This window comes from Ipomoea nil, unplaced genomic scaffold, assembly GCF_001879475.1.
Source record: "Ipomoea nil cultivar Tokyo-kokei standard unplaced genomic scaffold, Asagao_1.1 scaffold0268, whole genome shotgun sequence".
NCBI lineage: Eukaryota > Viridiplantae > Streptophyta > Magnoliopsida > Solanales > Convolvulaceae > Ipomoea > Ipomoea nil.
This window is the reverse complement of record NW_017616696.1, coordinates 1,449,062-1,462,093: the sequence shown is the minus strand read 5'-3', so window position 1 is coordinate 1,462,093 and position 13,032 is coordinate 1,449,062. Positions and strand designations below refer to the sequence as shown.

At 35.4% G+C, this 13,032-nt stretch overlaps 2 protein-coding genes across 2 annotated transcripts; both read right to left on the bottom strand.

The window, feature by feature from the left end:
* On the bottom strand, positions 1-570 carry LOC109152244 (agamous-like MADS-box protein AGL80). The gene has a single exon (XM_019299834.1). The coding sequence runs from the start codon at positions 568-570 to the stop codon at positions 1-3; it is 570 nt and encodes a 189-aa protein (XP_019155379.1).
* A 2,341-nt stretch (positions 571-2,911) lies between these two features.
* Positions 2,912-3,481, bottom strand: LOC109152234 (agamous-like MADS-box protein AGL80). The gene has a single exon (XM_019299825.1). It carries the CDS (start codon positions 3,479-3,481, stop codon positions 2,912-2,914), a length of 570 nt encoding a protein of 189 aa, XP_019155370.1.
* Positions 3,482-13,032: the final 9,551 nt, after the last annotated feature.

The following is a 13,032-nucleotide window of genomic DNA, read 5'->3' as shown; positions in this document are numbered from 1 at the left end:
TTAATGATTTTGTTGGGAGGTGCTGGGCCCGGGTACCCCCTGAGTTGGGTCATTTTGATTACTGAAAGTCCAGTTCCACGCAGGATTAAGATTGGGAGTTTGCCTACCCACCATGCCTTGATCGCTTTGCCCAGAAAACACATCTGCTGGAGCAACAACTGAAGGAGGAGCCAGAGTTGGGGAATCTCTAACCAACCTCATAACACTTTGAGCGATATTCGTGTTTAAAACCCAACCCAGGTCGTTTAAATCTACGGAACTCAGATGATCAACTATCTGTCCTCCGCGAAAAATTTGATGCATCACTGCATTCATCTCTTTCTCCCTGTTCTCTTGCTTCAATTTTAGAAGCTGAGTGCCCAACTTTTCAAGCCATTGCGCAACAAAGCTGTCCTGGCTCATCATTCGCCGCGTTTGTTGCACGTCCGGTAACTGCATGAACCTAGCAATCAGCTCTTGAACCCTTTCAACAGTAGGCCATATCACTGGCCCCAGCTCAAACGAGCTATACATTATCATGGCCGCATCCGCACTGCAAAGAACGGTTAGCTCATTAAGCTTTTTCACCATCCCTCTCTTTCGTTTTTGGTAGGAGGCTTTTCTTTTCGATTGATTCACAATATATGCCAATCTTAATCTCCTTCTTGCCATGATATTTATTGGAAAAGAGAAAAGAGGAAGAAGCTAAGTGCTCAAGTTTGATTTATGGTTTTTAAATCTTTATCGATCTTGTGTGGGCTATTAAGCATGCTGAGATGATGTGATATTTATAGGGCCACATATACGAGGTAAATTGACTAAATTATTTTTTTTATAGTAATGTTACACGCTGTCACGAATATTTTTTCCTAATATACGATACATTATATGACTTATTATGGTTATTTTATTTGGTTTTTACTATTTAATGATTAAGAGAATTATATTCTATATTAAGAGTGATGCAAAATACTCTCATTTTTAATTTGCTTCTTAATATTATCATCTTGACGTGCAATTACTTATTTTAGTTTCGTTTTTTTTTTAATCACTTGTGGTAGCTAGGTCAATCCTTGACAAATAATAAATATAAATATTTTAATCAACTTACTAAAAGGGTATAACATATCACAAATGGAGATATTGATTTGTAATTAATTGCTACTACGTCCACATATATAAGAACAATTGTATAAATTTTGACAAATGCTTAGATTATATTTTTTACAGTAATGTTACACCCTGTCACAAATTTTTTTTCCTAACATACATTATATGACTCTTAGTATGGTTATTTTATTGAATTTTTACTATTTAATGATTAAGCGAATTCTATATTAAGAGTGATGCATGCGATATTTTCATTTTAAATTTACTTCTTAATATTATCATCTAGACATTTAATTACTTACTTTTATTTTTTTTTAATAGTTGGTTATTAAATGTATTCCATTTTGTCACATGTGGTAGCTAGGTAAATTTTTATAAAATAATAAATATAAATATTTTAATGCAACGTTTGGATTTAAACATTAGAATATAAATTTGGAATCTAAAAAAAAAACATATTTATTTCTTTGATTAATTTCTTATGAGGTTGGGCAATTCAAGAGAAAGCATGAAAATAAAGAATATCCCTTTAATGTTATTATCTACTTACTAATAGTAGAGTAGAATATATCACAAAGGGAGATATTGAATTGTAATTGATTAAAATTATTATTTTTTAAAATTGTTGCTATTAGGTCAAATTTGATTGTCTTTAGTTATATTCATCGCTTTTTTAGTTTTAGGCATGGGTAAGTTTTGTTAGTGGAAGAATGTGCAGGGAGATAGGTCAGATGAAAACTTGTAAGCTTATTTATAATTTTATATATTTTAATTTAAAAATTCATTATGATATTATTCCCTTGACATCACGGTTTGGGCCATGGATGTGTGAATAGACCTCAGGATCCATGAAGATGCGATTAGATTGCATCTTCTCCAGGTGTTGTAGTGGTTGTGAGTTCTCTCCGGCGCAAGGACACTTCCATCGACGATTCCCCATTTGTTTTTGAGTTCGAGAGCTACTCGCATGGAGTTACTCCACGACGCATTGTTACTGATACCGGAAAGAGGAGGACTAACAAGAATTGCATTAGGATTCTCGTTGATGCTCAGGTAGAGAGGATTATCCAGATCTCCAGCAACATTGTTCCTCTGTGGAACGGGAACTCTCTGCGTGTTGTCTACGGGCGACTCTGGATGAACCTCCTGGCTAGACTCACCGGTGACCGCGGCGGCGTAGCTCCCTCGCCGCACCTCTGATACCATGATGAACGCAGCGTAAGAGATTAGAGAGGGAAAGGGTGAAGAGCTTGACAGTATGGTCTAACTGTTTTCATTACTTTACAATGGTGAAGACGAACGCATACAAGTACAAAGCCAAGATGGCGGGGACAGCGGTTACAACAGAAAGCTTATCCAAAATACAAAAGAGCCCTCAATTCTTTATTTCATCTGAGGGTGTAATGTTCTTCTCGTCCAATAATATTCCCCGCCTCGTTCTCTAAATATTTCCCCATCCCCATACTCGCTGTAACGGAGACCAGGAATCCCCATGAAGAACATGGGAAATTTGCATTGCAATTAATTGCGTCAAATTTTATACTTGGAACAATAGATATGTCATTACTTCTATTATAATTTGTGTCAATCTAAAGAGATATGAACTTTGATTATCTTTTATATTTATGTATTTTGAGAATGATTTTGTACAACTAAAATTTGTAAATGTAAAGGGATGTGAACCTTGAACCGGAAAAACCAAAACACCATAAAAACATAAAAACACACAACTGAAATTTCCCAATAGAATGCATCAATTTAAACATACAACAAATTAAATTAATTAAAAACAGTAAGCTAGAGAATTACAATCCAAGGAAACTTAATGATTTTGTTGGGAGGTGCTGGGCCCGGGTACCCCCTGAGTTGGGTCATTTTGATTACTGAAAGTCCAGTTCCACGCAGGATTAAGATTGGGAGTTTGCCTACCCACCATGCCTTGATCGCTTTGCCCAGAAAACACATCTGCTGGAGCAACTACTGAAGGAGGAGCCAGAGTTGGGGAATCTCTAACCAACCTCATAACACTTTGAGCGATATTCGTGTTTAAAACCCAACCCAGGTCGTTTAAATCTACGGAACTCAGATGATCAACTATCTGTCCTCCGCGAAAAATTTGATGCATCACTGCATTCATCTCTTTCTCCCTGTTCTCTTGCTTCAATTTTAGAAGCTGAGTGCCCAACTTTTCAAGCCATTGCGCAACAAAGCTGTCCTGGCTCATCATTCGCCGCGTTTGTTGCACGTCCGGCAACTGCATGAACCTAGCAATCAGCTCTTGAACCCTTTCAACAGTAGGCCATATCACTGGCCCCAGCTCAAACGAGCTATACATTATCATGGCCGCATCCGCACTGCAAAGAATGGTTAGCTCATTAAGCTTTTTCACCATCCCTCTCTTTCGTTTTTGGTAGGAGGCTTTTCTTTTCGATTGATTCACAATATATGCCAATCTTAATCTCCTTTCTTGTCATGATATTTATTGGAAAAGAGAAAATAGGAAAGAAGCTAAGTGCTCAAGATTGATTTATGGTTTTTAAATCTTTATCGATCTTGGGTGGGCTATTAAGCATGCTGAGATGATATGATATTTATAGGGCCACATATATGAGGTAAATTGACTAAATTTTTTTTTTTATAGTAATGTTACACCCTGTCACGAATATTTTTTCCTAATATACATTATATGACTTATTATGGTTATTTTATTAGATTTTTACTATTTAATGATTAAGAGAATTATATTCTATATTAAGAGTGATGCAAAATATTCTCATTTTTTATTTACTTCTTAATACTATCATCTTGACGTGCAATTACTTATTTTAGTTTCGTTTTTTTTTAATAACTTGTGGTAGCTAGGTCAATCCTTGACAAATAATAAATATAAATATTTTAATCAACTTACTAAAAGGGTAGAACATATCACAAATGGAGATATTGATTTGTAATTAATTGCTACTACGTCCACATATATAAGAACAATTGTATAAATTTTGACCAATGATTAGATTATATTTTATACAGTAATGTTACACCCTGTCACAAATTTTTTTTCCTAACATACATTATATGACTCTTAGTATGGTTATTTTATTGAATTTTTACTATTTAATGATTAAGAGAATTCTATATTAAGAGTGATGCATGCGATGTTTTCATTTTAAATTTACTTCTTAATATTATCATCTTGACGTGTAATTACTTACTTTTTTTTTTTTATTTATAGTTGGTTATTAATTGTATTCCATTTTGTCACATGTGGTAGCTAGGTAAATTTTTATAAAATAATAAATATAAATATTTTAATGCAACGTTTGGATTTAAACATTAGAATATAAATTTGGAAGCTAAAAAAAACATATTTATTTCTTTGATGAATTTCTTATGAGGTTGGCCAATTCAAGAGAAAGCATGAAAATAAAGAATATCCCTTTAATGTTATTATCTACTTACTAATAGTAGAGTAGAATATATCACAAAGGGAGATATTGAATTGTAATTGATTAAAATTATTATTTTTTAAAATTGTTGCTATTAGGTCAAATTTGATTGTCTTTAGTTATATTCATCGCTTTTTTAGTTTTAGGCATGGGTAAGTTTTGTTAGTGGAAGAATATGCAGGGAGATAGGTCAGATGAAAACTTGTAAGCTTATTTATAATTTTATATATTTTAATTTAAAAATTCATTATGATATTATTCCCTTGACATCACGGTTTGGGCCATGAATGTGTGAATAGCGATTCTTCCCCCCTCCCCCTCCCCCTCCCCCCTTTCTTCTTTTTTTTTTCAACAAAATCTTCCTTATATTGATCATATTCATTAGATTAACAGTAACGTGTATAAATAATTTTAGAAAATTATGACTTCTCAAATTATTGATTCTTTTCTACTTTTCCGTTTTTTATTGCAACCCTTATTATTATTAATTGTTTGGGCAGAAAATTAAAAAGGAAGATTTTGTTTTTAATAAGTATTATTATTCCTTAATAAGTATTACTCATTATTATAGAAAAAGAAATGGGGAAGAATTCTCAATTGACTGAAAATGGAAAAGGAAAATATTATTGATTATTATTTCTTAATTAGTATTATTGATTATTATTCATTTTTTATTGAATGATTATTATTATTCCTTAATAAGTATTATTATTATTTACTAATTGACTAATTATTATTATTCCTTAATAAGTATTACTGATTATTATATAAAAGGAAACGAAAATTACTTAATAAGTATTACTTATTATTATTTCTTTTCTATTGTTTGAGCGAAAGTGATTAGGCGGGAATGCAATAAATGAGGATTTTATTTTTAACAATAGTATAGATTAGAATATGAATTTGAATGTAGAATTCTAGTACGAATAGAAAAGTTAATAACAATGTATTCTATGGAAATTGTATTACACTATTTTACAATATTATGCAAACCTAAATAGTATAGGACTGTTTTGGATGGAAAATTAAAATGGAGGATTTTGCTTTTATTAATAGTAGACTGAAAATGAAAAGGAAAATATTATTGATTATTAATCCTTGATAAGTATTACTGATTATTATTTCTTTTCTATTGAGTGATTATTATTACTCCTTAATAAGTATTATTATTTTCTAATTGACTGATTATTATTATTCCTTAATAAGTATTACTGATTATTATATAAAAAGAAACGAAAATTACTTAATACGAATTACTTATTATTATTTCTTTTCTATTGTTTGAGCGGGAATGTAATAAATGAGCATTTTGTTTTTAATAATAGTATAGATTATTTCTTTTCTATTGTTTAGGCGGGAATGCAATAAATGAGGATGTTGTTTTTAATAATAGTATAGATTACAATAGGAATTTCGATGTAAAATTGTAGTACGAATAGGAAAGTTAATAACAATATATTCTATTAGGAATTGTGTTACACTATTTTGCAATATTACGCAAAGTTTAATAGCACAAGGTTGTTTTGGGCGGGAAGTTAAAATGGAGGATTTGATTTTTATTAATAGTATAGATATAGATTGTTTTACCCAGAGGCGGAGCCACAATGGGCGCAACTGCGCCCACTCCTCCTATGACACCCCGAAAATCTTTACTTAATTTCCGAACCAATCCCTACGAGTATTTCTTAATTGAAAATTAATTTCCTTATTTAATGAGCCCAATTTCCCTATTTTAAATAATCCTAGCCTAGTATTTATTCCAAGCCCAAATATTCTAAGTCTTATATATCTAATTGGATCCTTGGTATGGACTTCATGATATATTCCTTGTATAAATCTATTTAATCCTTCTAGCCCAAACCCATGTAAACATTATTTTATCTACACTATTGTTCCTTACAATTGCAAAAGCTCAATTTGGATCCCCTTGAATTAAATAAAAGCCCTAGCCCATATGTTACCTGACTCTAAAATATCTCCTACCCTAATCTATACATATATGTATATCTATATTGTATTATATGAGGAGGACTAAAACCCTACCCAAGATCATTCTTCTCTTTCTTTCCTAGCTTCCCCCTCACGCCATCTTCACCCTCTTCCCCACTCAAGCATTTGGTCTTCATTTCATCTTCAAGAAATCAAGAAAGATCCATCTTTTATAACTCTTCAAGCTAGATAATGGTAAGAACCTTCTTCCTATTTTATTTTCCTTCTTTATTTCACCAAGGGGTTTTTGGGTTCTTAGATGTTAAGGAGTTGAAGGTTGCTAGAGTGATCTTGGTGAGATTGGAGGTGTTTGCTAAGCTAAGGAGGTAACCCTATGTCCAACAAAACCTATTTTCCTTGCTATATATGATTTCTTGATGTTCTTGTGTGGTGAGATATATGATTTCTTGATGTTCTTGTGTGGTGAGATTCTTGTGATTATGCTATTGGAGAGCTTGTATCTAGGGTTGTTTGATGTTATTTGATGAGCTATTCCTTGTATTCAAGTCCCATTTGTTGTTAATGTGAGTATTGAGGTACGTATTTGAACTTGGATTTGCACATTCTTGAAATTTTTCTTGAAGTGAGATTCCTACTACAGGTTCGGTACCGATGGGGGCCTGGCGGGCAGTTTACCACCCGCCGGTACAAGGGTGTTCAGCACGGGTTCGGCGGGTGGTTCAATACCTGCCGAAACCACCCGCTGGTACGGTGTGGGGTTTTCGGCGGGAACTTTGCCACCCGTCCAAACCACCCACTGGTACATATATTGTTGGCTTCTTGATTCGTTGATCCCCGAATATTTGTGTGTCTTTATTGATGTCTTGTAAGTCTAGAGTCATGTTTGGTGAACCTTATGGTTAGGTTATGAGTCTTGAATCGTGGTTGTAATCCAATATTGTGATTCGTTGGGTTCGAATGAAGTTTATGTTATTCGTATGAGCCTTTGTGATTACCATGTTGGCTTGCATCTAGATACATTGTGTATTGGTACTAGTGTGTGATTTCCCTGTGATAACCTTCAAGATTCTTGATTGAATTGATACTTGAGCCTATCTATTCGTCGTAATCCTTTGATTGGAATCCTTTGATATTGTTGTATTACCTTTGAAATATCTTCTTCGTATCTCTTTCGTGAATTCCTTTCATTATGATCTACCGTTGTGAGCTTGTACATTCGTTGTAAAAAATGATGGACAATTTTAATTATATTTGTCCTCGCAAGTGCACGACTCAGTTGTAGTGATAGTGTGCAAAAGCAGGGATCGAACCCATCGGGAATTGATACAATGCAATTTAAATACTTAAAAGAGTGAAAAGAGAGAATTTAATATAAAGTTTTAATTGCAGTAAATCAATAAAAACTAGATAACTTAAGGTATTATGATCAAAAGCGAAAGATAAAGAACAATAAAACTCAGGAAGTAAACAATAAAATTAAATCAGAAAGCAGAATAACAATCAATATGAATTAAACTAAATGGAAGCGCATGCGAAAATAAAGGCAAGGAAAACAATAAATTAACAATGAAATGAAAATAAATGCGAGATTAACTCAATTAATTCCCTCAATAGATTAACTCAAACTAAATTGATCAAATTCAACTCAACTAATCTCAATCTAAAATCATTAGATAAAATATAATTAATGGGCTATATTAAATCACTTGCTACAAAATATTCATGGTAAAATCAACATGTTATAGAACAAACTAATTAGCAAAGCATTGTGATTAACAAAGATTGGCAGGCAAAATGACTTTGCTAATTGTAATTAACATCAAACTTAAACTTTAAGCACTGTAATTAAAATTTGTAATTAACTCTGTACTCCACGTAGTAATCCTTTCACAAATCACGAATTTAGGAACCACCACTAATTAAACAAGATGCAAAGTGAATTAAATTGAAAAAGAACCAGGAGAAATAATATTGCTGACGAAGGGGAATCTGTTGACCACCGGAAACGTCCGCCTCTGAAAGGAAGAATTCGTCACCTCCGAACCCATGAACAGCCGCTCATCGGAAGCCTCCGGAATTGGTCCGTGTTATGCTTCTGCTTCCTTTTTGAATAAACAAAACTGCCTCCAGTACCTTAATAAGAAATGAGGGAAAAAATAGACAGAAAAGGAAGAAAAATAGAGAAGAAATGGGAGAACTTCAGAAGAAATGAAGGGAAAACAGTCATCAAATTCACTCAACATAATTGTCTGAATACAAACACTAGAATATAAGCTTAAAATAACGACAAAACAAATTTAACCAACTCCTACACTTGCTGATCACCCTCCAACACAGCAGCAAATCCAGCACAGCAGCAGCAATTCCGGATTAAATCCCACAAAGCCACGTGTAGTCCTTTCTCAGCCTAAATTTTTTATTTTATAATATCACTGTCCTTAGGGATATAACAATCCCCTCCCCTTAACCTGATCCTTGTCCTCAAGGATTGAATTGTGGAAATTGAGCCTTCAAATGATTATAATCTTCACAAGTTGCTTCTTCTGGACTCAAATTGGCCCACTGGATCAGAACTTCCACCTGGGCAGCATTGTTTCTTTTCACCATTCTTCTCTGCAAAATGGCTATTGGTTCAGTGAGAAGTTGTCCATTCGGACCAGTGAGAGGGGGATCAACTTGAGGTGGATGGTGTCTTCCCACCTTTCTCTTTAGTTGGGACACATGAAACACAGGGTGAATAAGACACCCAGCTGGCAACCTAAGCTTGTATGCCACTTCACCAATTCTCTCAATGATCTCATAGGGACCATAGAACTTGGAACTCAACTTAAGATTTCTTCGTACTGCTGTTGAAGTCTGTCTATAAGGTTGCAGCTTGAGATATACCTAATCTCCCAAAGAAAGAACTATATCGGTCCTTTGTTTATCTGCATATTGTTTCATCCTGTTTTGAGCCTTAAGTAGGTTATGTTTTAAGATAGCCAGCACTGTCTCTCTGCTAGTTAGCCATTCCTTCACCTCTGCCCCTGAGACTGGAGTTGACTGCTCTGCTAAGAACATGTGAGGAGCGTACCCATAAAGGGCTTGAAATGGAGTCATTTTTAATGAAGTGTGGTAATTGGTGTTATACCAATATTTCGCAAGAGTAAGCCATTTTTTCCAGCTTCTGGGTTGATGTGAGGTGGCACACCGGAGATAAGTTTCCAAACATCTATTCAATCTTTCTGACTGGCCATCTAGGATGGTAAGATGTACTAAGATTCAATCTGACATTCAGCTTCCTGAATAATTCTTGCCAAAAATTGCTGGTGAAGACTTTGTCTCTATCACTAATTATGCTTTGAGGTAAACCATGGAGTTTATATATATTGCCAAAGAAGAGAGTTGCCACTTCTTTTGCAGTAAAAGGATAGGCCAAGGGTAGGAAATGAGCATATTTGTTGAACATGTCAACTACCACCATGATAACATCTTTCAAATCAGATTTTAGAAGGCCCTCAATGAAGTCCATTGTGATATGAACCCAAGCATGATCTGGTACACTGAGTGGCTGCAATAATCCTGGGCTGTGGACATTTTCTGTTTTGTTCCTTTGGCATGTGCCACACTCTTGGACATACTGAGTAATATCTTGTTTCATGTGTGGCCAATAGAATGATACTTTAGCTCTCTGGTACGTTCCCAAGGTTCTAGAGTGTCCTCCCAAAGCTGAATCATGGACTGCTTCCAAAATTTTCTGTCTAAGGCCCCCAGCAGTGCCTACATATAACCTCCCCTTGTACCTGAGGATTCCTTTCTCTTGACTAAATAGTGGTTGAGATACAGGATCCAACTGTACAGCAGCCAACTTATCAGCAACCCAACTATCTTGAGCATAACTTTTGAGAATTTCCTCTTGCCAAGCCGGAATTACAACTGTAATGGCCATAACAGACCCTTCTTCTTCATGCCTTCTAGAAAGAGCATCTGTTGCTCTATTTTCAGTTCCCTTTTTGTATTGGATCTCATAATCCAAGCCTAGTAATTTAGTTAATCCCCTCTGTTGAATTGTTGTTGTAATCCTCTGCTCCATGAGATATTTAAGGCTTTGTTGATCTGTCCTAATAATGAAGTGCTTGTTTTGCAAGTATTGCCTCCACTTATCAACGGCATTAATGATGGAGAGATACTCCTTCTCATAAGGAGACAATCCAACATGCCTGGGACCTAGCCCTTTACTGTAGTAAGCCAAAGGCCTCTCCTCTTGCATAAGAACAGCTCCAATTCCCACACTGCTGGCATCAGTTTCAATGACAAAAGGCTTCTGAAAATCAGGGAGAGCTAATACAGGAGCATTACTCAAAGCATCTTTCAATTGCTGGAAGGCTTCCTCTGCTTCTGAATTCCATTTAAATCCTCCTTTTGGTTGTCCTTCTTTTTTCAAGAGATGAGTGAGTGGCCTGCTAATAAGACCATAGTTTCTAATGAACCTCCTATAATACCCGGTTAAGCCAAGGAATCACCTTAACTCCTTTAATGAAGAGGGTGTAGGCCACTCTTGGACTGCAGTCACCTTGGTTGGATCAGTTTTAACACCTTCCCCAGAGATGATGTGCCCCAAATACTCAAGCTGTTTTAATCCAAAGAAACACTTACTCTTTTTGGCATAAAGGGAATTATCTCTTAGTAGATGTAGTACAGAAGACATGTGGTCTACATGTTGTTTCAGTGTGGGACTGTAAACCAGTATATCATCAAAGAAGACTAAGACAAATTTCCTCAGGTATGGTTGAAAGACATCATTCATTAAATTTTGAAATGTGGCTGGGGCATTTGTAGGCCCGAATGGCATAACCTTAAATTCATATAATCCACTGTGTGTCCTGAATGCTGTCTTATACTCCTCTCCTGCCTTCATCTTTATTTGATGATAACCTGCCCTTAGGTCAATTTTGGTGAAGTAGCAAGCCCCACTTAACTCAGAAAACAATTCTTCAACAATAGGGATAGGATATTTGTTCTTAATGGTGAGAGCATTAAGTGCCTTGTAGTCAACACAAAATCTCCATCCTCCATCTTTCTTTGGGACCACCACTACAGGAGAAGCAAAGCTAGACTGGCTAGGGGTAATGATTCCCTTGTCTAGCATTTCAGTAACCAATCCTTCTATCACATCCTTTTGCTCATGGGAGTACCTATAGGGTCTTTGGTTCACTGGTTGTGCATTAGGAATTAAAGGTATAGTATGATCATGCAATATGCAAGGCGGTAGCTTTGTTGGTTCCCCAAAAACATCACTGAATTGTTGTAATACTTCTGAGATTTCAGGTTCAATCTCAATAAGAGCTTCCACATCTTGTACTCCACAACACTGCACTATGAGTCCCATTCCCCCTTGCTGTATGACCTTACACATTTCTGCAGATTCCACTTCTTGCCACTGTTTGCTAGTGCTTAATCCCATAATTTTAATTCTATACCCCTTGTGATTAATGGTGATGCTGTTTGGCTTCGTTTCTAAGAGGATAGGAGAGTGTTTGTGGATCCAGTCCATTCCCAAAATCATATCACAACTTCCAAGCTTAAGCAGATAAACATCATGTTCAAATAGATTTCCCTGCATATTCCACTGGAATCGAGGACAACTCAAATCACATTTAATTTTTTCTCCATTAGCAACTGTGACTTCTAACCCACCCTCTTGTAATTGCTTTACCCTTTTATATTGAACCAACTGAGGATTGATGAAACTATGGGTGCTTCCACTATCTACCAAGATGACAAATCTTCTTTTTCCCAACACTCCTTGCAACTTAACAGTGTTCCTGCCACTATCACTAAGGATTGCATTGAAAGAGACTTCAACATTTTCCATTGGAATGTATTCCGCTACTGGTTGATCCATTTCCCTTTCTTCATCCTCTTCCAATTCATTCACATGATCTGAGACTCCATTTATACAATTTAGAGCTCTTTCTCTACATTTGTGACCTGGTTGCCATCTTTCTCTGCAATGGAAACATAAACCCTGTTCCCGGAGTCTGTTCATCTCCATATTTCTAGGATTTACTCCTCTATTATTATTATTCATAGAGGGTTTGCTAAGATCAGTGACCACTACTCCAGTTTTTTGGGTCTGTACTGGTTTAGCCACTGTATTTTTGCTTACATAGGTTTGCCTCAACGAGGAATCATTAGCAGACAATGCTTCTTCATACAATCGGGCACATTCATAGGCTCTTAGTAATGTTGTAGGGTCAGCCAGCTTGACAAAACACCTGAGGTTCCTTTTAAGACCAGTGATGTATTTAGCAATGAAAAAGGATTCAGTTGTATAAGGTTGTAACCTCAACACTTGCACTCTCAACTCCTCAAACATCTCTGTATAAGCCAACACAGTGGTGATTTGCCTAAGCAGAGTAAATTCCTCTTCCACACTAACCCCAACAGACATCCCAAACCTCTTGCAAACATCAACAGAGAAATCTTCCCAGTTCACCCTCCCTCTATGGTCATTTATGTATCCTTCCATCCAATAATCAATTTTACCCTTAACATATAAGCTGACAAA

Excerpts from the sequence above, each read along its gene's own strand:
- LOC109152244 (XM_019299834.1), bottom strand. The coding sequence starts at position 570 with ATGGTGAAAAAGCTTAATGAGCTAACCGTTCTTTGCAGTGCGGATGCG.
- LOC109152234 (XM_019299825.1), bottom strand. The coding sequence starts at position 3,481 with ATGGTGAAAAAGCTTAATGAGCTAACCATTCTTTGCAGTGCGGATGCG.